General features: G+C 41.2%; 1 protein-coding gene across 5 annotated transcripts in view; it reads right to left on the bottom strand.

Annotated features, from left to right (window-relative positions):
* The window catches only part of GRM3 (glutamate metabotropic receptor 3), a 107,817-nt gene that overhangs the window by 13,477 nt on the left and 72,269 nt on the right, over positions 1-22,071 (bottom strand). For all 5 annotated transcript variants that reach the window (XM_052790506.1, XM_052790508.1, XM_052790507.1 and 2 more), the window contains one exon: positions 19,040-19,895. In XM_052790506.1, the coding sequence (XP_052646466.1) occupies positions 19,040-19,895 (856 nt within the window). The remainder of the gene's footprint in view (positions 1-19,039; positions 19,896-22,071) is intronic.

Raw genomic sequence — 22,071 nt, 5'->3', positions numbered from 1 at the left:
GGTCAACAAGAAGAATATTAAGCAGTTTCCCTTCTCTCCCTCCTCCTCCTCATTCACAGGCATGCAAGGTCTCTCATCCAGGAGCAGCATTAAAACGAAATCATAATGCAGCACTTAACAGCTCTTCAATAATGTGTTGTCATTGCCAGTGTCTTACTTCATTATTCAGAACACTTACATAGATTGTAGAAGCTGTTAACACAGCAGCCCAGTTTTAAGAGCCAATTTATTCACTTCAGTGTTACACTGGCCAGCTCCTGAGGTGTGCTGAGAGCCTGTGACTTCTACTGGCACCAGTGGAGCCGCAGGTAAGACAAACTGCAAACTGGTTGCATGGCTTATCTTCTGTCCAGTGCATAACTTCAAGTGCATGAGTACCCCAGTGCAAGCTACGTGAGGATCAGAAATATCAGCCCTTTTCAGGAAAAAGGTCCCTCTGTGTAACATGTTTAAGAACTTCTTAACTCTGATAGAATTTTTGGCATTTAAATAGAGCAAAGTATTTGCCTTGGACTTGGCAGGTAGGTCCAGAAGGCAAAGCAGGTAATCTCACGTATAGTTAACTTGAAGCTCATGTGTATGTTGTCTTCCATGGGGCTGTTCCCACGCTACAAATATGAAGAAAACATTTTTGTAGGACAATATGTTTTAAGTCAACCACAGCTGGTAGCTTGAAACATTCATTTTTAGTGGCTGCTGATAGAGGAAAATATATCACACTCCTTCAGATGGAGAGGATGAAGTCATTTAACCAAACAGTGATGTATTAAATTATAGAATGGTGAGCCAAAGCCTACAAATGAGCCCACTGGGTGGCAGGAATTAATATACTCACTGATTACATATAAAATCCGTAGGGCATTTTAACTGATATTTATCAACGAGTTCTAGATCCTGCAGAACCACTTCCAAAAAGTCATGTTTTCAGAAAATATGATGCAATAATAATGATAATAAAAATAAGGTGCTTATAGGCAAGAATGTAACATCATAAGAAAGCAGGACTTTATGTTCTGGAGTAACAAGAATATTTTTTGCCTATAAGTAGATGATTTTCCCAGAGATTATGTCAGGCCATGTCATAAGTCACTCTGAGAATTTTTTTGCAGTTACGTTTCAGTTTTGAGAGTAAACCTACACTCTTTATAACAGATATTTCTGGCAGGTCTTGTTCACAGTTGTAGCTAAGCTGTTTCGGATTCGTCCCTTGGGAGATGAGAGACAGGACTCCCTGGGTCTACCCATGCTGTTAGCTAAGAGACTAACATTGAATGACAATGCAAACTTTGACTCCTTTGAGCAGTATCTTTGAATCTTCTCCTCCCCTTGCACTTCAGGAAATGAATTATTTTTATGCAAAGCAGTTATCCAAGAGAAATTCTATACAAGAAGTTATCAAGGAAAAGAAAGGATAATTGAAAGTGACTTAAAGATAAACCAGTGATGCTTTGTGCTCCAGCTTGCAGCAGTTCAGCAATGAAGGTGCAACAGCAGTGACAGGAGAAACACTCAGGTATACAGAGTGCAGAAGACAGAAACCTATGGAGCCACAGTGCAGGCAGCCCACCTCTGTCTGCTCACTGAAGAAATTCTATCAGAGAAGAGGATGCCATTGTGTAAGTGGAGGACAAACTCCTCCAGCTTCAGATAAGAGAGGAATGACTGGGTAGTTTTATGACTGTTTTAGTAGCAGATATGGATAAGAACATAAAATAACATCATAGCTTTTATATAATGCATTATGTCATTTTGTTTCCATCTTCCTACAGTGGGATCATCTTTTCCAACAATCACATAGTTTGCAAGTATGTGCTTATGTGCTGTTAGAAGCAGGTGAGTTGCTTGCATTTGGAAATCTTTATTATTTTTGGAGTCAGTACAGCTCTTGGTGACATGAAAGAATTCAGGAAGAAAATTCTGAAGAGGAGATTTATTTTCTTATTGGGCAAAAACATTATTTTAAGAGGTGGTATGGGAAATCTTTTTTGAAATGCTTCTGATTCTGCACATTGGCTCAGTTGGGTGAAAAGTACTCCAGGATTTTTTAACCAGAGATGAGTAGATGAGGAAAACAAAGCAGTTTTAATCCTAATTAGGCACTGAAAAACTTTTAAGAGGCAGAGCAGCCTAAGAAAAGATAAGCGTCATCTTAACTGGCTTGGAATCAGACCGAGTTTTGTTTGCCAGCAGCATCTTTGGGCCAGGAAGGATATTTTGCATAGAGTCTTGCATGTGTCTGGCACAGAGCTGAGTGTATAGATGTTGCCTTATAGAAAATATCATCAGTAACACTTCCTGGTAGGAATGATGACAGGTATGCCTACATCTAAGAACATCCTTCACATCCAATAAAACACACATCTGTTCTTTGCTTGCAGAGTGTATTATTTCAAAACAAGGTGCAGATCAGAGGCACGGCTCACTAGTTAGGAGGCAATTCATTAATAACAAGGCTTGATGAAAGCTCTGCAGTTTTTCAGCTCGGCAGTTTGCAAAGCTGTAGGATTTTGTGTGGTTCAGAAAGAAATGTAAAAAGGACTATTGTGTGCACCAAAGGCACCTTCTTCAACAGCTTGTTGACCCCAAAGACTTTCAACCAATAGACTGTAAGGAGATCATGATTAAAAAGAAATGCAAATGTGAAGAGGGAACAGACTGGAGCTTCTGAAAAGTTGAGTAAAACCTCCTTAGTCTCACTAGATGGTGCTGCAAAAACTCTGAACTTCTGATTTAAGACTGAAAAACAAGACATTTGTTTATGTAATGGAAAAATAATTTTTTTTTTTAATGCCCCCTACTCCTTCCTGTTACATATCCTGGGCAATGCCTTTTTAAAGCACTGTAAGGAAGAGCTTTGATAATAATATAACAGGATATGGTGTGTTTGTCCAACGGGCTCATCTGCGTGTAGGATGCCTTATCTTGAAAAGTATCACAAAGGACCCTGAGAATGCATATATCTTTTCTTTTTCTTTTATTGTCAGCTAGATATGGTTTGTTGAGGTCAAAAAGTGACTTATTTCTGCTTGGCTAAACATTCAGACCAAGTAATGGAGACCTGATACACCCACTCTTGTTTCCATCTCAGCATAACGCAGCTGTTTTCACACCTGATCGGTAGAAGGGACGTTGAAATTTGGCAATTTAAAATTTAGTATACAGAAAGCTCAGAGTGAAGTGTCACTAGATCATACCTCTCCACAATTAATAAATAATGAACGGGCTTAAAATATCAGATTTCACAGAGACAAGTAGTCAGTTTTAACCTCTGCACCATCGTTTCTGGATGTGTTTGGGTCATATGCGGTATTGCTTCTTCTCACTCAAGAAATGAGTGAGACTGATTAGTCTTCTACAAATGTAATTTTCCTATCTGTTGTCTACAGATTTTCCATTCAGCTCTATGGTGTCTCTCAGGTTAGAAACTTGCTGTGGGGAATTTCAACACATGTCATAGACTCCCACAGCATTTGCAGTAGTCAGAAACAGAAACATTTCCCCAGGCCTAGTTGCAAAGATCTATCACACAGGTATCTGCACATGAGTTAGTTATCCCAAGCTTCTGTCCTACAAAAAAGAATGGGTATTTCTGGGGTTCACCTTAGGTTAGGTATCTAGGATAGCTCAACTGAACTGTACCTGTTTTTTTTTTTCTGCTGACCACAATGAGAGCAACTAGCTAAAATACATCTACAATGTAGGTATCATCTGAAGTGAGATGAATATCACCGATATTTGGAACAGAAAGGCTCACAGCTGGAGCGCCAAGCGATAGCAGCTTGTACAAGCTCTCCGCAATGTACCTGCGAAGGGGTGTCTCCAGCAAGCTGTCTGCACAGGCTGCTGTGACTGCGGCGGAGGCTATCAGAGAGAACAGTCCGGGAGAAAAGTGATGTGGATGCTGGCAAAATAAACTAAGAAGGGTCCGAAAGATCAGAATTCATTCAGCTTGTCATTATCCTCAGCCTGGCTGAACAGAGAACTCCCTAGCTAACTTGCTTGTGAAATGCTTGCCTCAAGCATAATGTTTTACATTTTCAGGTGTGTGTTGTCCTCTTGCTTGTGTGGCCCTTAGGCATATGTGTGGTCTTTAGGACTTGGGGAGAATGAACTAGATAGATAGATAGATACTAAGTTACAAACCTTCATCAAAGAAATTATGAAATCACTGTCATTTTGTTAAGGAAATTTAAGGAATTAAAAAGGGAATTTCTGATATCTTAAAGGATTTGGATTTTGAGACATGGAAGGCAGAAAACATGTAAATGTTTTGCAGTCATTATATTTCGCCTTAAAAATACAAAACATATCCCCTGAAATTAAGAAAATTTCTTCAAGTTTTTTTAGTTATGGTTTCATTAGTCTAAGTTCAAAATAAATCAAACATTCATGGACAAGCATCCAAGGTGTTTTTCTTTTTTTAATAAGTCTGCTAGGTTGATAATTGATACGAATGGTTTGTGAGATTCCAACATAGCAATGCCTTTCAATTGATACCATTCTTTTAATTTAAGATTATCCACTTTAGGAAATGGCTGACACAAGAGGCAAAATGCATGCAAGGTAATTTATACTAGCAATCATCTTGCAATTACAAAGGAAATTAAACCCTGACTTTAAACTGCCTAACTCCTCCCTCAGGCCAACTAGTTATTTTGTAAACAGAAGCAAGGGGAACCCATTCCCATTATGAAGAATTATGACCACTGTTAAGGTGACAACACAAAAGCTCGGGAGCTGGAACTATAAGTTCTGGGCTGGCCTTTGGTACCTCTTGAAATATTTTGGTCTAAGGAAAAAATGAGTTGGCTGGTGAGTTATCTGCCAGTTGCTGAACATTAACATTGCTTTCAGAGCTTGAGATTTTGGTTGGAACTTTCTGCCTGTCCCAGGGTTATGAGTTCCCTGTGTCCGATTTGGACTTCTGGGTGAGGGACATTCCCATTTAACGTCAGTGCTGGGAACTGGTGCTTTGCCTTACCCCTCTCTTCTCAGTAACTCCAGGGTGCAGCTGAAAGAGGTTGAAGCTGTGTTTTAATTTTGCTAAAATTCACTTTTGTACTAAGTGAGGGACTCAGTTATGTCACAGGGGCATGAATCTTTCTCTTTTTGGAGGCACCGTTCCATAGTGTGCTAATTCCACCCCCAGACTGCATATAGTAGCTGATGGCTAAGGAAGCGTTGAATACCTTATAATATTTTTTTGTTCTTCTTTGTCAGCCTGAAGGAAGTATGAATGGATTCAGTTATTAAGATATTAAAGGAAGTTGGTTAAAACATTCTCTCCTCTGTGGGGACTTGAGGATTAGAGAGGTGTTTCCAGACAGTGCTCTGAATAATTTAGTTAGATAGTTTGCCCTTAGAGATCAGAACCAAATGAACCATGAAATAGACCCTCTAGCTGCTATTTCCTAATTGACGTGATATGAAGACACTCCCAAATCAGGTGGGTTGACATAGATTTAATTACTTATAGTGCAATACTTTTATTTAGTGGTAGTAATACTGTAGCTGTGATGGTCTAAGAGTCAAGAAACTTCAAGCCCATAAGAAAGGCAGTATTTTTTATTAGACTAGTCTACAGATGGAATAAGTGCACAAGCTTTCAGGCACAAGGTCACTTCATTAGGTCATCAGAAACATTGCTCAATAAATTTGACCTTCAATTATTTTGAAGGAACAGCTCTGCTTGGAATTCAGTAGATCAGGTTTTTATTTCCTCCTGGAAACACAATTTCACTTTGCAAACAGCCTCATTACTATCCATTTGCAGAGTAATTGCTGAGAGCTTTTTGTTCGCTTCTTTAAAAGTATATAGTTTAGAAACACAAGATCTGATCAAGATGCAAAACAAGATATGGCAAAGAGATGTTATGCCAAAAGCTTCTCTGTTTTTTCCAGGTATGTGGGCAGTCTAATAAAGGTATTGCCTCTTCCTACAAATCTTATGACTCTATGCTATTACTTTTGTTGAGAAGCTACTGAAAACTCTCAGCAATCACCCTAGAAATTGCTAATAATGAGGTGATTTGCAAAATGAAATTGTATTTCCAGTAGGAAAATAAAACCATAAGTAGTGAATTCTAAGGAGAACATATTTTTGAAATAACGGAAGCTCAAATTTATTGAACATTTTGTGGAAAAAAAGGAGTTGCGGGATGCTCAGAGCCGGAATGAAGAAACAATGCTACAGTGAAACAGACAGAGGAACCTTTATGCTCAGACTTATTATGCAGCTCAGTTATAGTATTTGGCACACCTGAAATAATGTTGGTGGAAGACAAAGGAGGCTCAGAGTTCAGCTGGAAATGTAAATGTTTCACACATCTTATGGCGTAAGATTCTGGAGTGGATCAGTTTTCTCTGTGAATATAATATGTGCATGAAAAAAGTGTTGTAAATTTCTTTAACCAAAATGTAATTAGAGTGTCTATATTGGGAGTGTAGTTTTCTTACAGAGCTCCTATAGGCAGTGGAGAGAAATAGACACCTCCAAAGGTGGGCTCTGGCTATAAGGAGTTGCCATCAGGAAGGTGGGTAGCTTCCTCCATTGATAGTTCTCCAGTTACTAGACTACAAAGTGAGTTGCGTCAAAGAAGTTATGAAAGCTGGCTGGCTTGAATTTTGGCCACTGATGGAGAAATCATACAACTAATGCTTTCAGTAAGGCCCACCACACACATTAAATGTGACTCATCTTCCTTTGTAAAGGTTTGAGTCTGGATTTTCTTTTTACTCATTTCCATACAACAATGTGATGGCTAGAAATGCACATCTACTAAAATGACAGGTTAAGTGAATATTTAATACAGTATATCTCATATATGACCAAACGCTGAGTCAGCCAATCGAGAGGTGAAGGTGAGCTACTCACAACAATGAATTTCAGTGAAGATAGTGAGATAAAGGATAAGAACTCCTAGCTTTTAAGGTTATTCATGCATATCACACACCAGGTGCAAAGGTAGCACGTCACCTCTTCCAACATCATCAGTGTTCATTGGCATGCACTACCCTACAACATGCAAGCTGCATGTCTTATTAATACTTGCAAATTCTTCTGCTCTCAGGAAGAAAAGATAAAGCTGAGAGCATAGAATCATTTTTGCTAATGTTTTGCTCCACTGAATCAGTTCAGAAACAGCAACAGCAATCACTGGACCTCAGGGGAAAACGTAAAAAGAAAATGTTGATTTATTTGCCTGTTTAATGGTGGAAGCAGAGACACATTGATAGGCTTAGACTGATAAAGTGTTTCAGAGATCTAGAAAGGACATTAACAGCACTGCCTCAAACCTTCATCTGACTTGAGATATTTTCTTCTCTAAAGAGCCTTTAAAGATGGGCTTTTTATTCTTTCAGTTACTGGACCATTAACTAGCCATTAGCTATTTATACAAATATATGTGCAAATGTAATACAGGAAGTGTAACAAACTTTTTCAGCACATTTTTTGTCAGTTCCCAATAGCAGTTTCATACAGTGTCTTATTTGCCACTGTCTGGTGGAGATCTGTCCTGGCACAGCAGGCCAATCTCTGCTCCCGAGCTGGCATCAAGATCTTGGAGCAGTGATCAGCTGCTCCATCCATCAGGGCCATTGATAAATACTGTGGAAAACCTCTACATTCAGAGAAAGTATAGGTAAAAAATATTTATAGGGGCACACGATGTGTTGTTACTTATGTCAAAGGAATAGACTTGGAAGGGACCTCAAGAGCACAACCTTCTGCTGTCAGGGGCAACTATGTCATTGCTGCTTAGACTAGAAGAGTCCAGCAATCTGATCCCATACAGTTCTGCTTATGATCAAGCATTTTCTGGTGTTTTGTAGCAAATTTAAGACCTACTGTAAAGGATAAGGAGCCACAGAGAAAGTGTTCCCACAGGAAGAGAGTGGGCCAGTTCTGTAGCAGAAGCACAGGAAGATACTTGAGGCTTCAGAGCTACATACTAAGAGTTAGCTACCGATAACTAAAGAAATTCAAACTTGACAACAAGGGGGGATTGTTTTTGGGGCATAATCAACAGAAAGAACATGTATACAGCATATGCAAAACATCCAGTGTATGGTGAAAACATAAAAAAGATAAGAAGCTACAAGGTTGGTAAGGTCCTCTGCAAGAAAAGGAACAAAGGGAAAACTGAGAGAAGAATCACTCTGGGACTGCTCCCTGGTTATGGATGCTGCAACTCATCAGTGCTGCTACCTAAACACCAGGAGGTTCTTCCTCCTCTTCAGTAGAAAAAGATCACTGCTTTTTGATTGCTGTTCACTTTTTGCCAATGCAAAGTCAACAATCATACATCAAGTATTATCTTTTACTGTAGAATTGGGTTAAGTAAATCCGAATTGTAAATAACAGTGAGTGAGTGCTCTTGTGAGCATGTGTGTGTGCACATGTATGTGTTTTCTGATCCAAACTTCCCATACACCAGTGTGGTTGATGCTGAGTCATGGAGTCAAAGTGATGTCAGGTGCAGCCATTAGGAATCACAGTCCACCCTGAAAGTCCATGTGCTTTCAGCTACAGAGTTACACAGGATTTCTGTGGCACATACCTTCTGTGTGAGGACTTTTTTCAAGGCTGTGCTTCGCTCATCTTTCTCACACTAATAGTTTCCCTGTTTCCACTGAGCATGATGCAATTCCTTCCCTGGCTAAAACTACTGTGTTTTCTTAGCTGAGCCTCATATTTCAGCCGCAGAAGTGGTAAATATTTCATACGTACAAAGGAATTGCTGCATTAGCTTATTCCGTTGTCCATCAAATTGTCTGGAATCTGTGTATAGCAGCAAACAGAAAAATGTACTGCATGAAACCTTTATTGAATTGAGGAGCAATTGCACATACACATTTAGAAAGTGAATATCTCTCAGCCTTCAGAAATACTCTTGAATTTCTTCTGTAGGAAAAGTGCTAGATATATATGTGTCATTAGTCTAGAAAAGATGAGATGATTCATATATTGGCAAGTAGAAAGATGGGCTTGTAACAAGAACAGCAAAACTGCAGGAGATGAAAAGTGGATGTAAGATTGAGGGGGCAGGGACCTTCAGACTGTGAGGTACATTAACTGCTGCTTTCTATTTACTGGGTGTTTGCAACCACCATTCACCTCACCACTGCTTTTGGCTCTGTGCTGTTCTTCCAATGCCCTAAGGAGATAGTGAGTTTTGGTGTGGAGACCCTACAAGCCAACTTAATGGTCTTGGTAATTATTTTATGATTTACATGCCTTAAGTTTAAGGACTTATATTTGGAGATATTGTCATTTCTGGCTTAGTGCTAAACCCCTTTGCATCCCAACAGTGAGCAGGTGAGTTGATGTTGATTTACTGCTCCATGGCTGGAGCAAGAGGTGAGAAAGCAAATCAAAGGATTGTTCTTGTGCCTAAGCTGTGCTACAGCTAGGATTTTGTGGACATTTTTGTTAGAAGTTTCTCTGCTTCTGATACCCTTGTGCATGAATATGTGTGTTGTTCCCCCTGCCTTGGAGAATTTAAGTATTCTTTGTATTCACTTATATCCTCAGACAAAATTCACTTTCATGGCAGGAAGAAGGAAACAAAAGGAAATGACTCACTCAGATAACAGCAATGAAATATCTCTTTACATTATATTCTGTATCTGCTAACAAAATAGCCATAAATATTGCAGTGATGCCAAAGCAGAGGTTTTCTGAGATGCTTTTAGAGGTATTTAGATGCATAGCTCTAACAGATGAGGAAATAAAAGAAAGTCACCCTTTAACACATTTGTCTGCCAGGTCCATCCAGTTTGCAGTTGACAGGAATTGGGTAGAAGGTCAGTTTGTGAAGAGTACTCATATGTAAAAGGAGTTTCTGCTCCATGAAAGTCCAGAGCTGATTGCTTTTTAAATTCTCTTTTAGAAGGTAGGTGTGAACTACTGGCCTCAGTAATTTTTTTAATAAAAATACTAACACTTGAATCAATAAGAAAGGTGAATATGTGGTAGGAAATCCTTTCAGCCATTCCTCTGAAACTTTTGCCTTAAGTACTTCTTTTGATTCATGAGACCACCTGCACAAAGGGAAAGGCTGTGAATATTTGGGAAAAATCTGTGTTAGTGCAAAAATTTACACAAGGGATGTTCAGAGGTTGGGTTGAGTTCCTTTCTTGCTTTTAGATAGAGAAACACGACTGTGTCACTGAGCTGCTTTTTTCTGCACTGGGAGCCAGAAATGGGCCAGACAAGCTGGAAGGGAATAGTTCAGGCAGAAAGCTGAAATAGATTCACATGCTCATCTGGGCTGCAGTTTAACAACTACAAGTATAGCAGTCATCTTGTGACAGGTTTGCCTGGAAACACGCTACGTGGAAGTGATGCAGGATTCAGACCAAGATCCATGTCTAGATTGCAGCACCAAGCTGGGATGAATGTTAGTGGCATGTTAATGCAGCTCTACTGGTTTGGTACCAGTTCCCATTTAGTCAGTGTTAACCTGGGAATATCTTTGCACTGTGCTCTACTGGATGAAGCAAACTTGTCTTCCAGGAGTGTAGTGATATTAAGGTTATTTCGAGAGAAAAGATACTTTTCTACAGATTATGCTTTCAGTTCTGCCTTTCTTGTATAATTATTAGCTGCCAAGAAAAATAGCGGTTTAGTAAAAATAACATAACATTTACTTATCTTTGGGATTAGACATCTGGGTTTGTGACTTTCTGTAGTTTTCCTCATCACCTTTTGAAAAGACCAGTTTTCTCGGGGACTCACTGGAAGTTCAGGACACACCTGGATTACTCAAAAGAGTAATTTATTTTCCCAATGTATCACACTGTGCCAGTGTGTCCCTATGCAATCTCCTTCTCATGTCCTTGTCCTCATCCTCATTAACTCTGCTGTGGTCATGTTCTGAGCACAGCCTCTGCCTTTTTCAGCCCCTAAAATAGCTCCCCAGCATGCAAGTGAGACTAGTTGAGATCAGTTCTGGAAGTGCTAAAGTGCTCTTCCATTGCAGGTAACAGAGAAGAATCTGGTCCTCCCATTGGCTTTTCAGAGCCAAATTAGATGCTAAAATGTAAGGGGTAGGACTCCTGAACCAAAGCCTTTTCTCACATGATATCTTGTCCTTCCAGGTCACAAAGAGAAAGAAGCAGACCTGATGTCTTTTTGGTTATGTGTGGATGTCTCTCACAGGTAAATCTGCATGAAGAATAAGAATATAATCCCATGGTATGTCCTGAGTTGTTCCCCTATTGTAAGGACCAGTGGGACTGGAGAAGTGAGTGTGCATGGTTGGGTGATGAAAAGGCTGTACGACTCTTCCTGCTTCTCCAAGCACTTTGACTGTTCAGACCCTCAGTGTTTGGGATTCACATGACATTTGCCAGCAAAACAAAAGATGAAATAATTACTATTATAAAACAGGCAGCAGGCAAACACAGAAGTCTGTGATTTAGAGAAATTAGGTTACTGAGCCTTCTGTCTCTCAAATATGTGATCTGAAATAAAATCATTGCTCAGTTTTTCAGTCATGTGTTTCTCCGTAAACACAGGGTGTCTAATCTCATCCTCATTTACACACCCGCACAGGCGCTGCGTACTCTAGAGATATCTAAGATGCCTAAAGGCTACATTATCAATATGACAAAAGCAGCTGACTGTAAATTACATACAAGGCACAGACTATATAACTTTATGTTCAGTTTTTCATAGCTCAGCTGAAGTGGTGCATTGTATAAATATTCAGGTAAAGGAAACTGAGATGGAGAGCTATTTGCTATTTTAGGGATGTCAAAGCACTTTCACCTAAATATGCTGCTATAACAAGTTTGAGGCCATTGCTGGCCTGTGGTTTCTGCAGACTTTCCAGGAATGGCATCCACCTGGGTAAGGGCCAAAGGTGACACACTTCCAGAATCTTCCTGAGGACTATGAAGAAAAGTTGTTGCTGCTCTGTGTCCTGCTAATGCTGCATTTCCCGTCTTTTTGTCTATGGGAGCTCAGCACCCAGGTCAGGCAGAAGAGTGGTGGCAGCAGGCAGAAGTACCTTGCTCCCAAGTTAGATGGGAAACAGTGGTCCAGCACACCTTGGCTTCTGCTGCCGGAGCTTATCTCAAGAGGTAAGAACACAATTCAACCTCTGCTCCTACTCACTCAGGCTAATTACTGTTAATTAGTACCAAATGAAAGCATAAAAAGGCACCATTTTATGATGGTCTCTGGCTAGATAACAGACATCATTAACAGGTAGGTCACTGACCTGCCATCATGGCAAAAGAAGTTTTAATGAAAATTTTATTTGGAAGTTGTGCCCTAGAGATGACGATGTCTGTGTCCTGCTGCCAGCCCAAGTATTTAGTTTACACGGTGCAGTGTGTGACACACAACACATCCAGAGTACAGATCAGATTGTTTGCCATTGTGACACCTCAAACCTAAACTAGAGGATGAAAAGGTTCCATAGTATTTCAATTTTAGCCAGTTTACATCTATAAAGCCCCGAGCAACTTGGTCTGATTACGCAGCTGCCCCTGGTTTCAGCAGGATATTGGACTAGAGACCTCCTAAGGGCCCTTGCAACCCGATTTATTCTTTAACTTTACAATTCTATATATTATGAATCTATATTATACACAATGAAATATATATGTATGAAAATATGCATGTACATAAACAAAGTACATAAATATATGAATATATACACATATTAAAAGCTTCAGGAAGGCTAAGCAGAGATTTCTGCCCAGGAACCTCTTGGAGAGGTAAATTTGCCCCAAGGAAAGGAACTGCAGATCCCCACCAGCAGCCAGGTCTGCAAAGCGGCAGTTGGAGGAAGAAGAAAGTAGAGGGTGTCATCAGGAAAACCAGGCTGTCAAAATCTCGCTAGAGCTCTGTTTGTGTATATACCAATGTAACACTAATACGGAGAGAAATATGGGAAAATACTGTGCATGTTCAACTGTTTCTCTGCTCTGAAATAGCAAGTCTCAAGTGTACTTTCAGAGACTGTCCCTTAGCTGCTCTCGAGGTTTTAAATGCTATGATACATTCGTGGTCCCAGGAAAAAGGCAGTAATTTTTCCAATAAAACCTACACATCTTTTTCATGTATATTCTAAATAAATATCTTGGGGAATTCACCCTACATTTTCCTTGGTTTTTTTGGCCACAAATCCATCATGAATTACACTTTTAAAACTTTTACGATTAACAAGGTATTAGATGCCTTCTGCCCATGAAATTTTTACCTCCAGCTGAAAGCGGTGTTCTGGTTTATTTTACAAATAAGCATCACAAGGAAGGCCAGGAGGACCTTACAGCTGACTGTTTGAGTGCTGGAGGTGAAGAAGATCTGACCTGATGAGCAGGAGCTCGTTGGGTGAGACGATGGAGTAGCAGGACCACCTGCTGCAGAGCCGGGGATATGAACCTGCACATCTACTGACAGGTACTCCCTGCTGCAAATCTATACCTGGCCTTTGAAGTTTCTGCATCCATAATCTGCTTGTGATCGCAGATGTATCCTTTTTTGATCTGTGTTGCATGCAAGCCTGGCAGGACACTGAGCTTCCAAGTGGACTTTTGACAGGAAACATTTGTGGCTAAATCCCAGAGCAGGGACCACGCAATGCTGCTGTGCTCAGAAGGGAGGTGACATCTGACTGTTGCAGACCATGACTTTTAAGCTCTTTCCTACTTAGGTGGAACAGTTATGATGGAAATGGTCTGTGAAAGTATGTTCCCACCATGGAAGTCACCAGCAAGAGTAAATGAGAAGGCGAGTTTGTGTTTCCACTTCATATTATTTGAGTGTTGACTGGGGCAGAGTGGGGAGGAAGAAACAAAATAAACCACGCAGAAACTTAGGACCAGGCGGGAATAAAAGTTTTGTCATAGAGTCCAGGGGATGAAGGGAGACAAATCAGACCTGACTTACAACCCTTTTCTCATTTTGGGTAGTCATTCTGGTTAGCCACAGGTGAGGATTTTGCCCAGTATAAGCTAGGTTTGATGATGTAGGCTTTGCTGTAGAAGAGCTGGATTTCTGAACATAATACAGGGAGGGACATGACAATGAGTCTTGTAGCTGTGGAGAAAGAAAGGGGTAGGAAAAGACACGGAGTACTATAAACATATGTGTTGCCTACAATCTTTAATGAACTGTTTTCCAGGATTACTACTTTAGCCAAATTCCTCTTACCATTTGCTGCAGAGATTCAGAAAGGTGCAGAAGACAGGTGGACATGCATACACCCCTAAATCCAACCTCCCTCTGCCCATACGCTCCCACGCTAGACTCACGGCAGAGTTAGTCTTGCAATACCATCAGCCTTGCTAACTGTAGTGGGAAAAGCTGGAGCCCAGTCCTGCACCCTTGGGTGACAAGGCTGTCATCCTGCACAGCCAGATCAGCAACCCTGGGCCAGATGGAGATAATGCTGGTCCTTGAACGTCACTGCTGTCCTTCCTCACCCCTCGCCAACCTGGAGCCCAACGCCCCAGAGGAGCAGCTACACTAGGTAGCAACATCTGGGGCACAGCTGTGCAAGACCCTGCCACTTTATCCCAAATAATGGACACCCCCTTCACGCTACCCCTGCTAACGTTCACTGCCCTGGCACATGTCAAATGTTGTGAGGCTTGCAGTAGCGCTGTGGGCAATAACACTGCTTTTCTGTGTCATCCTGGTGGCTTAAAGGACCTAAACCAGTTAGCAGAGCTGGTTGCTGCACTGGCCCCTCCATTCCTCTGAGGGAGAGAGGCTTCTGGTTATGTGGAGCTCTGCCTCATGCTGGGGTTCATCCCTGGATTCACAGCCCTCCCGAGAGTCCCCTCCACATGCTGCCCTCCACCAAGCAATGTCTGGGTGCTGGCGAGAAGGTGAGTTTATTATGTGGTCTCTCCCATGGAGCCCTTTATTTTTGTTCAGCACTTCTTTGTTGTTCTGGTAATACAAACTAACAGCCTCTTGAACCAGCATCTCTTTATCAGCAGAAAAGCATCACAATTCAGAACATCAAGTGCTGCACTTGTGCCCTCAGGAGAGAATGCAGAGGATGGGAAGATCAAGAAGATGAACCAGCCTATATCTCTTTGAAAGGCCAAACAAGCACTGAGATGGAGTGAGTGTATTTATCTAAGGGCTGGGCTTTGCATTCTCAGATCCTGCTACTGGAAGTGGGAATCAGGCACAGGCATCTCTTTTCTCCCTTACTGAAAAGATTCAGGATATCGTGACATTTGTCATATACATCTTACTGACTTGCAAGAAAATTGTGCGCTCGGTGTATCTCACAGACAATAAGGAATGAAATCTCACCCTGCCTTCGTGCCACACTGCAGTTCTATGGAGTTATTTCAATTTAATGAAAAAGGAGAAATAAGTAGGGCCCCGGAGATATTGATGAAATACCTGTCACACAGCACATCAGCAGCAGTGGCAGCATGAGAGTGCACAAGTCCTGGCCAGTCCTCTACTCCAGCCCTGCTGTTAGCTGGTCCCTGAGTATTTCCCTACAGATCCCATTATTGCTGTGCCTGAGAGTCTCACTGCAGGCTTTCAGCTAAATGGCAAGTGAGAATCTTAGTTGGTCTATGCTCCATCTGTAGTCAATAGTAAGAGATGTAGGGGAAATCATATCTCACATGGGCTACTTCATGTGGGTTGAACCACACTCTGTAAGTGCTGATCCCCTCCATTAACCGTAATCAGAGACTGACCAAAACTAATTCAAGTGCGCAGGGAAAGTGTCTAAAATTGCACAGACTCACACCAGTCACATAAATGCACCTTATCATTTACTCAGACTGGTGTGTTTGAAATGCACCATCACCTGTTCCTGGAAACTGGGAGAACACATTCAGGGCCATTTGTCAGACTTCTTTCATGGCAAGCTGCAGGTTTATGCATGCAGGGCTCATCTATTTGTACCTCTGCTTTTCAGCAGAGGAGGTATTGCTTAAATAGCTGTTTGTGTGCGTGTGAATAAGGTTATCACTGTTCTGTTTCTTGCCTGCTTCCTTTTGGTGGGTGTGGATCACTACCTACGCTAAAGAAGAGAGAGAATTCCCAACCTGACTTGGTTGCAGTGTACCTGATGGGCTGGTAGCTTCCATGCCACCCTCTCTCTGCACTGGGGATATGTTCTCAGATTTGGAGCTGGAAATTTTGAGAGCATCATTGATCAAATGTACCATGCAGCAGGGACCTGACATTGCATTAAAAACACACCCAGAGACTTTCTTCAACCAGAAAAGACCAAAGGCGAATTCTGGGTCCCATAGAAATCAATGACAAGACTTGTATGTATTAAAATTTCACACCTTTCTGAAAGAGGAAGGCATAGGAGATTTGCTGATTCTCTCACTACATAAAAAATCACTCATCTGCTTAAAAAATCACTGACATTAAAACAAGGATTCACATTATAATGGAAGAACTGATAACAAAGAAACAGGAGATGAGCAAATCATGCTGTAAGCTAGTAACAATATATACAGAACAAAGCCATTGGAAAAGAACTTGACAGCTTTTTTAATGTTTTAGATTGGAAATGAGAATTAACTGAAAATAAAGCTCTTCAGAGTTTCAAAGATTTCCATGTTGATTTTAAAACAAATTAATTTGGCTCAAAAAAGAGCCTTCTGTTTTCAAAATTACACAATGACAGGTTTTGAATTTTTTTTTTTCAGCTCGAACAGCTTCAACTTCCAATTCATAAAAAGTAAAAAAGATATTTCAGCAAAATGAAAATGAATTTTTCTGGCTGTATCTAAATGAAAATTTTCCTGGAGTTTTGGTCAAAGAAAATTGTGGTTATTTTGACTTTATGCATAAATGTTGAGTAGGAGAATGCTTGGGTGCTCAAAAAATCTCCGCACGATAGAAAAACAATTAGGAATCATGTACTGGAACCAGGATTGTCTAACGACAGACTAAAGATGGTCTCTGTTAAGAGTGTATACATTTAAGCCCATAAAAATACCTGGAGTGTCAAAAAAAGTTTCAAAATAATTGAAGTTTAAGTTATTGAAGTGCCTACTCGTTTGGGTAGGTTGTTACTGTCCTGAAGTGTCTCCCTGGCAGGGGCAGAAGCACCTTGCACACCACTACCATCCCTGGCAATCAGTATGCCAGGACCCAGCTTCTGTGAAGTGCTGTGCTCCTAAAAAACATTTGATTTCAACAATTTGAAGACATTCAAGTATCTCTGAGGATAAGTGTAGGCAAACGAGAAAATAGTTTCTATACGTATTAAGTAAGTGCTGTGTGGAGGGGGAGGAGAAATGATGCTTCTTATTTTCCATAGGTCTAAAGATTAAAAGGTTGTTTCATTCTTGTGCTGCTTGTGAAATTGATAAATAAATCAAATGCAATTACAGCAAGACGTATGATATGTATACATTGCCTATGCATCTGTATACATCATGGTATGTGACTATCCTTACTGATGCAGCGATCTTTAGGAGCAGACCAAACGGCATGACACACACAAGCATTGTATTGCTCAGGCCAGGCATGTGGCTTCAGCTGCATTGCATGAAACACTCAGATGAGAGTTTTGAAGCATCTCAACTTTCAACCGCTCTCGCATTATTTTTGCTTTGTGACCGAGTCTGTATTACCAGAACATGTCCAAGATCCTGGGTACTCCTGAATCCCCTCCTGAGAGATAAGTTAAGATGCAGCAAGCGACCAGTCCCATCCGCCCCTTCTTGATTTCCCATGGTAAAGAAATCCAGGCACATGGGCTGCAGGAATCCCTGATGTGCTCTGAACAAGTCAGCTAGTCAGCTAGCAGGATGCTGGGAAACCAGGGGTCCTAAGGAGCTGTGCAGCATGCACTGGGAAGTATGTCTACAAGTGCCCAAGAAAATGGAGTACTTGGCTACACCAGCCATAGCCCACTGAGAGTGAGAGAAGCACTAGGGATGTGGTCGGTAGTATCTAGAGATGGTCTGAATCAAATGCTGAGAAGACCTCTAAAGAAGGGAAAAGTTCAAGCTCTAATCTGACAGTTTCACATAGTTTCCAGTGTTATTAATGTTGTACCATTATTGACGGTCTCTTGGGACTGCGCATGTTGTATCATACACGTATTTATCCTTCAGTTCTTCTTGGAGCTAGTTCTCATAAAAAGCACAGCATGATGTTTCCTTACTATCAACTCAGTCAGCTGAGAATATCAGTTTAATAATACATAGAAATGCAATCTCAGCCTAGATGCTTCAGAAGAAAGTTAGACGTGTAATGACAAAAAGACATGATGCTCTACACTTCACTTGTTTCCTCTGTAGATCTATTTAGCCTTGTTATGGTGTAACATTAATAACAAGCCTAAGCTCAGCCATATGTGATGGCAAAACCACAGAGATGTCATGTACTGCACAGCCAGTCCCCATGAAGTTTGCTCATATCATTGCCAGATCATCCACTCTCTCTCCACAAATCTCCTGCACATGTTTAATCTAATTTTTAATACTTTGTCATCAAGCCTAAAGTTCTGTAACATAGGTAATGGTACTATCCCACATATTTAAGTATTTTATACTGATCTGGTTCTATGGCAGGAATTATTACTTTACTATTGCAAGGACGTTGGCCATTGACCATGGTCCAGCTATTATGTAAATTCATAACAAAACAAGGAAGAGAAGGCCAAATCTTCGCATAGGCATAGTAGGCGGTTGCCTAGTGTAGCAGGTGGTGAAATGACCATTGGCCTCCAGACGTGCCCAGCTGAAGCCAAACTGGCTGGGAATGAAATGGAAGTTGGTGTGTGGAAGTTTAGAGGATGGAGGGTAACATTTCCAAGACCAGCTGTTGCCATCTCCAACAATTCCTTCTGCTGGAAACAGGAGGAGCATTGAGCTGGTTTTTTAGAGTTCTCACCAGGATTCCTGTCCTTCTTTCTCCCTTCTTGTGACAGGAGTGGCCTTGCCTGGGTACCACCCTGGTCTGAACTGTGATAATAGGTGCTACTGGGAATTCAGCTGGCTCCTATTGTGACTGACGAACATTTCATTAATTACAGTGACATTCTGTATGTACCAAAAAAGAAGTTATTACCTGTAAAGTTTACTTTCAGGAGATAATCTTTGTACAGCTTCCTGCCATCCAGATGCTTCATGGCATCACAGAGTTTGGTGGTGTTTGGACACAGAGTCCTCTGCATTTTATGCAAGGCATGCGCCATTGCATACACGGCGTTCACAACAAACATGATCTTGGATTCTTGTTCGTAGTTGGAACTGTTGATGGTGAAGTGCTTGTCACAAGCCTTTTTATGTGGTTTTCGGTTCTGGAGATTACACTGGAATTTTTGCTCCCAGAAGTCCTTGAACCAGGGGTTCCGTCTGTTATTGTAAGGGCTGAGGCTTTGGAAATACTTGTCAAACTCTTTAACTGGATGGGAAGCAAGTTCCAAGGTTATTGCCCCAGAAGCTATGTGCTCATTGCCCTTGACAATACTCTCTTGCGCTCCCCATCCGTCGCTGGCAATCCAGGTAAAAGAAACGTTGAAGCGGTTGGCAGCTGCAATGAGCTCCCGAGAGTCGTCGCCTCGCATGAAGAGCACCACCACTCTGGCGTTGGGTTTCTGGAGCAGCTCTCTGATCACGCCGTCGTAGGACTTCCTGATGTTGGACCGGCCCACTTTCTCGGAGGTGGCGATGCAGATGTTGCGGAGGCGAGCTTCCTGCTCAAAGGCTTCGATCCCTGTCTCCCCATAGTCCCCTTCTGAAGCAACCGTTGACACGTAAGTCCAGTTGAAGTACCGTAAGATTTCAGCCATGGCTTTAGCTTGGTAGAAGTCAGGGGGCACTGTCCGCGCGAAATAGTCGTAGCGGGATTTGTCGCTCAGCTTGGCACTGGTGGAGGCATAGCTTATCTGGGGGATCTGGAAGAGTCTGAGCAAATTTGCCACCTAGAGACAAGGGGGAGAACACAGGTTTTTAAAGAGTGGTATTTATAAAACTGGACAGAAAAATCTAGGGAAAGGCATAAACAGTGTTTTTTAGTAAGAGGTGTTCTGACAATCACAGATTAAGGGTGTTGATAGAGGATGTTGATAACATACTCTGGTGAGAGCAGTGCACTGTGTATATGCAGAATAGCTGTTCTGAGGCCCAATTAATTCCCAGGGTTCTACTGGGACTGTAATGGACCTTTTATTTCCGTCAAACTGAGTCTGTGTAAACCAACAGAGAATTTGACACAAATGGACAATATACTTCAGTCTCAGCCTGTGCTCCTTACTAAGGTCTGGGGATTTGCATGCCTTTCCTATTCATAGTGTGATTCATCTTCTCCAAGACTCATTGTATTTGATAACCAAATGTACTAAGACAACATAAATTTCTCTTTTATGCAAATATCACAGATATACATGTACAGGTCTTTCACAGAACTTTCTGACCTCACTTATTCAAGCTCTGATTCCGCACCTCTCCTACTTTTTACTCTTTTAAACTCTTTCTTCTGAGCTGTTCTGACTGCAGTCCTCCTAAGATGGCATATTTGTTGCATGTTAGTACTCCTCAAGTGCTGCACAATGTCATGTTGACCTACAGCTTTTCATAAATAATAAAAACTTTTAATAATCTCTAATTGCCCTTCTTGTGTTATTTATGTTGTCCAAAGTCCTGTTTTTTGTGGGTTTTTTTCGTATGTTGTTATGTCCCTTGCTTAAATATTCCCAAACCTACTGTGTTACTTTCATAGAAGTGTAGCTCCTGATAATATCTGGAAAGAAATGAAGAAAGGTTATGTCATTTTTTTCCTGTGATTGCTTCTTAAATGACAAAGGGAAGACTTTGGAGTTCGCTCTTAGTGAGTGGAAGAGGTGTCCAGTAAATTAAATTTAAAGCTGATCTTGGAGTACAGCCTGACAAAACCATCTAAAAAGCAATAGTGTAGTTGAGATTCCTAAGGGAAACTTACTAAAAATTGCCCAATCAATTAATTTTTCACATTTTCCCCAAATGTTTCTCTGACCACAGACTATGTCTGTGAGAATTCAAAGGCAGAGGACTGTTTTGAAAAAAATGTTGTGGAAGAAGGCAAATTTTAAAGGCTCAGATGTCAGTAGCAAAATAGACAGTCTGGTAAAAGTAGCCAAAAGAATTTTATTGCTTTTTGGCAACATTTATATCTTGGGATTTTATAGATTTAGATTCTGTCTGTTCTTTAATGCAGACACTGGACCAGTGTCTCTCTGTGGCTCGTCTCCCACTGTAAACTGGTGTAATTTCTTGTCTGGGCCAGACTGCTGTCAAACCATACATGCACAGGGCCTTTCGCAACCACCTGGGCCACCTGAAACGGGGGACCTAAGGAGACCCATGTCCTACTGTCCTTCTGGGGCACCGGGGAAGAGCAGGAGGGATGCCCTGGCAGTTCAGGTCTCTAGGTGCCTGTATGTGGGGAGCTGAAACATGTCTTTATAAAATAAACCACTCACAGTAGTTTATTTTAGTTTAAACCAAAATAAAGCCTCTTCTACACTGCTTGGAAGGAGTATCCTGACAGGGGGCTTTGACTAATGCCCTGCGGTTTTGCCTGTGGGTGTAGGCACGTGGAGGGAAGTGCTGTGGCTGAACAAGTTACTGCCCCTCAGGAAACAGCTGATGGGTCCTTAACCACCCTGCTAGGTGGTAACATGCATTAAACTGCCTTATACTGGAAATGTGGCATTTAATTTCCATTGTGGTGATTTAAATGAACAGCTTTAAAGCAATGGAGTGGGCTGAGAGGCTTGTTTTGTCACCAAGGTGCAATGGATGCTCTGAGCATTGTTAAGCCTCCGTGGCTTTGTAACTTTTGACGACAGGCCCACATATCCACATGGTTTGGTTCACGTGTCCTCACTCAAAAAGAGCACTTTGATTTGGTAATAAGAATGTCCTCCGTGTAGCCATTCCAGAATATTTCTTGCAGAACCGTGTGGGCTGGAATTGCTATTCTTGTCTCAGTTTATTCTAGCAGGAATTATTTTATTTGAGCTAAACCATAATAAAGATATGCACACATAACATTCTGCATTTCGCCCCCCAAAATTGGCTAAAATAGAAGTCCATTTTCTAGCTAAAGCAGTGCTCTTC

This window comes from Harpia harpyja, chromosome 6 (genome assembly GCF_026419915.1).
Source record: "Harpia harpyja isolate bHarHar1 chromosome 6, bHarHar1 primary haplotype, whole genome shotgun sequence".
Taxonomy (NCBI): domain Eukaryota; kingdom Metazoa; phylum Chordata; class Aves; order Accipitriformes; family Accipitridae; genus Harpia; species Harpia harpyja.
Note: the sequence above shows the minus strand (reverse complement) of the source record. Positions and strands in the feature narration are given on the sequence as shown.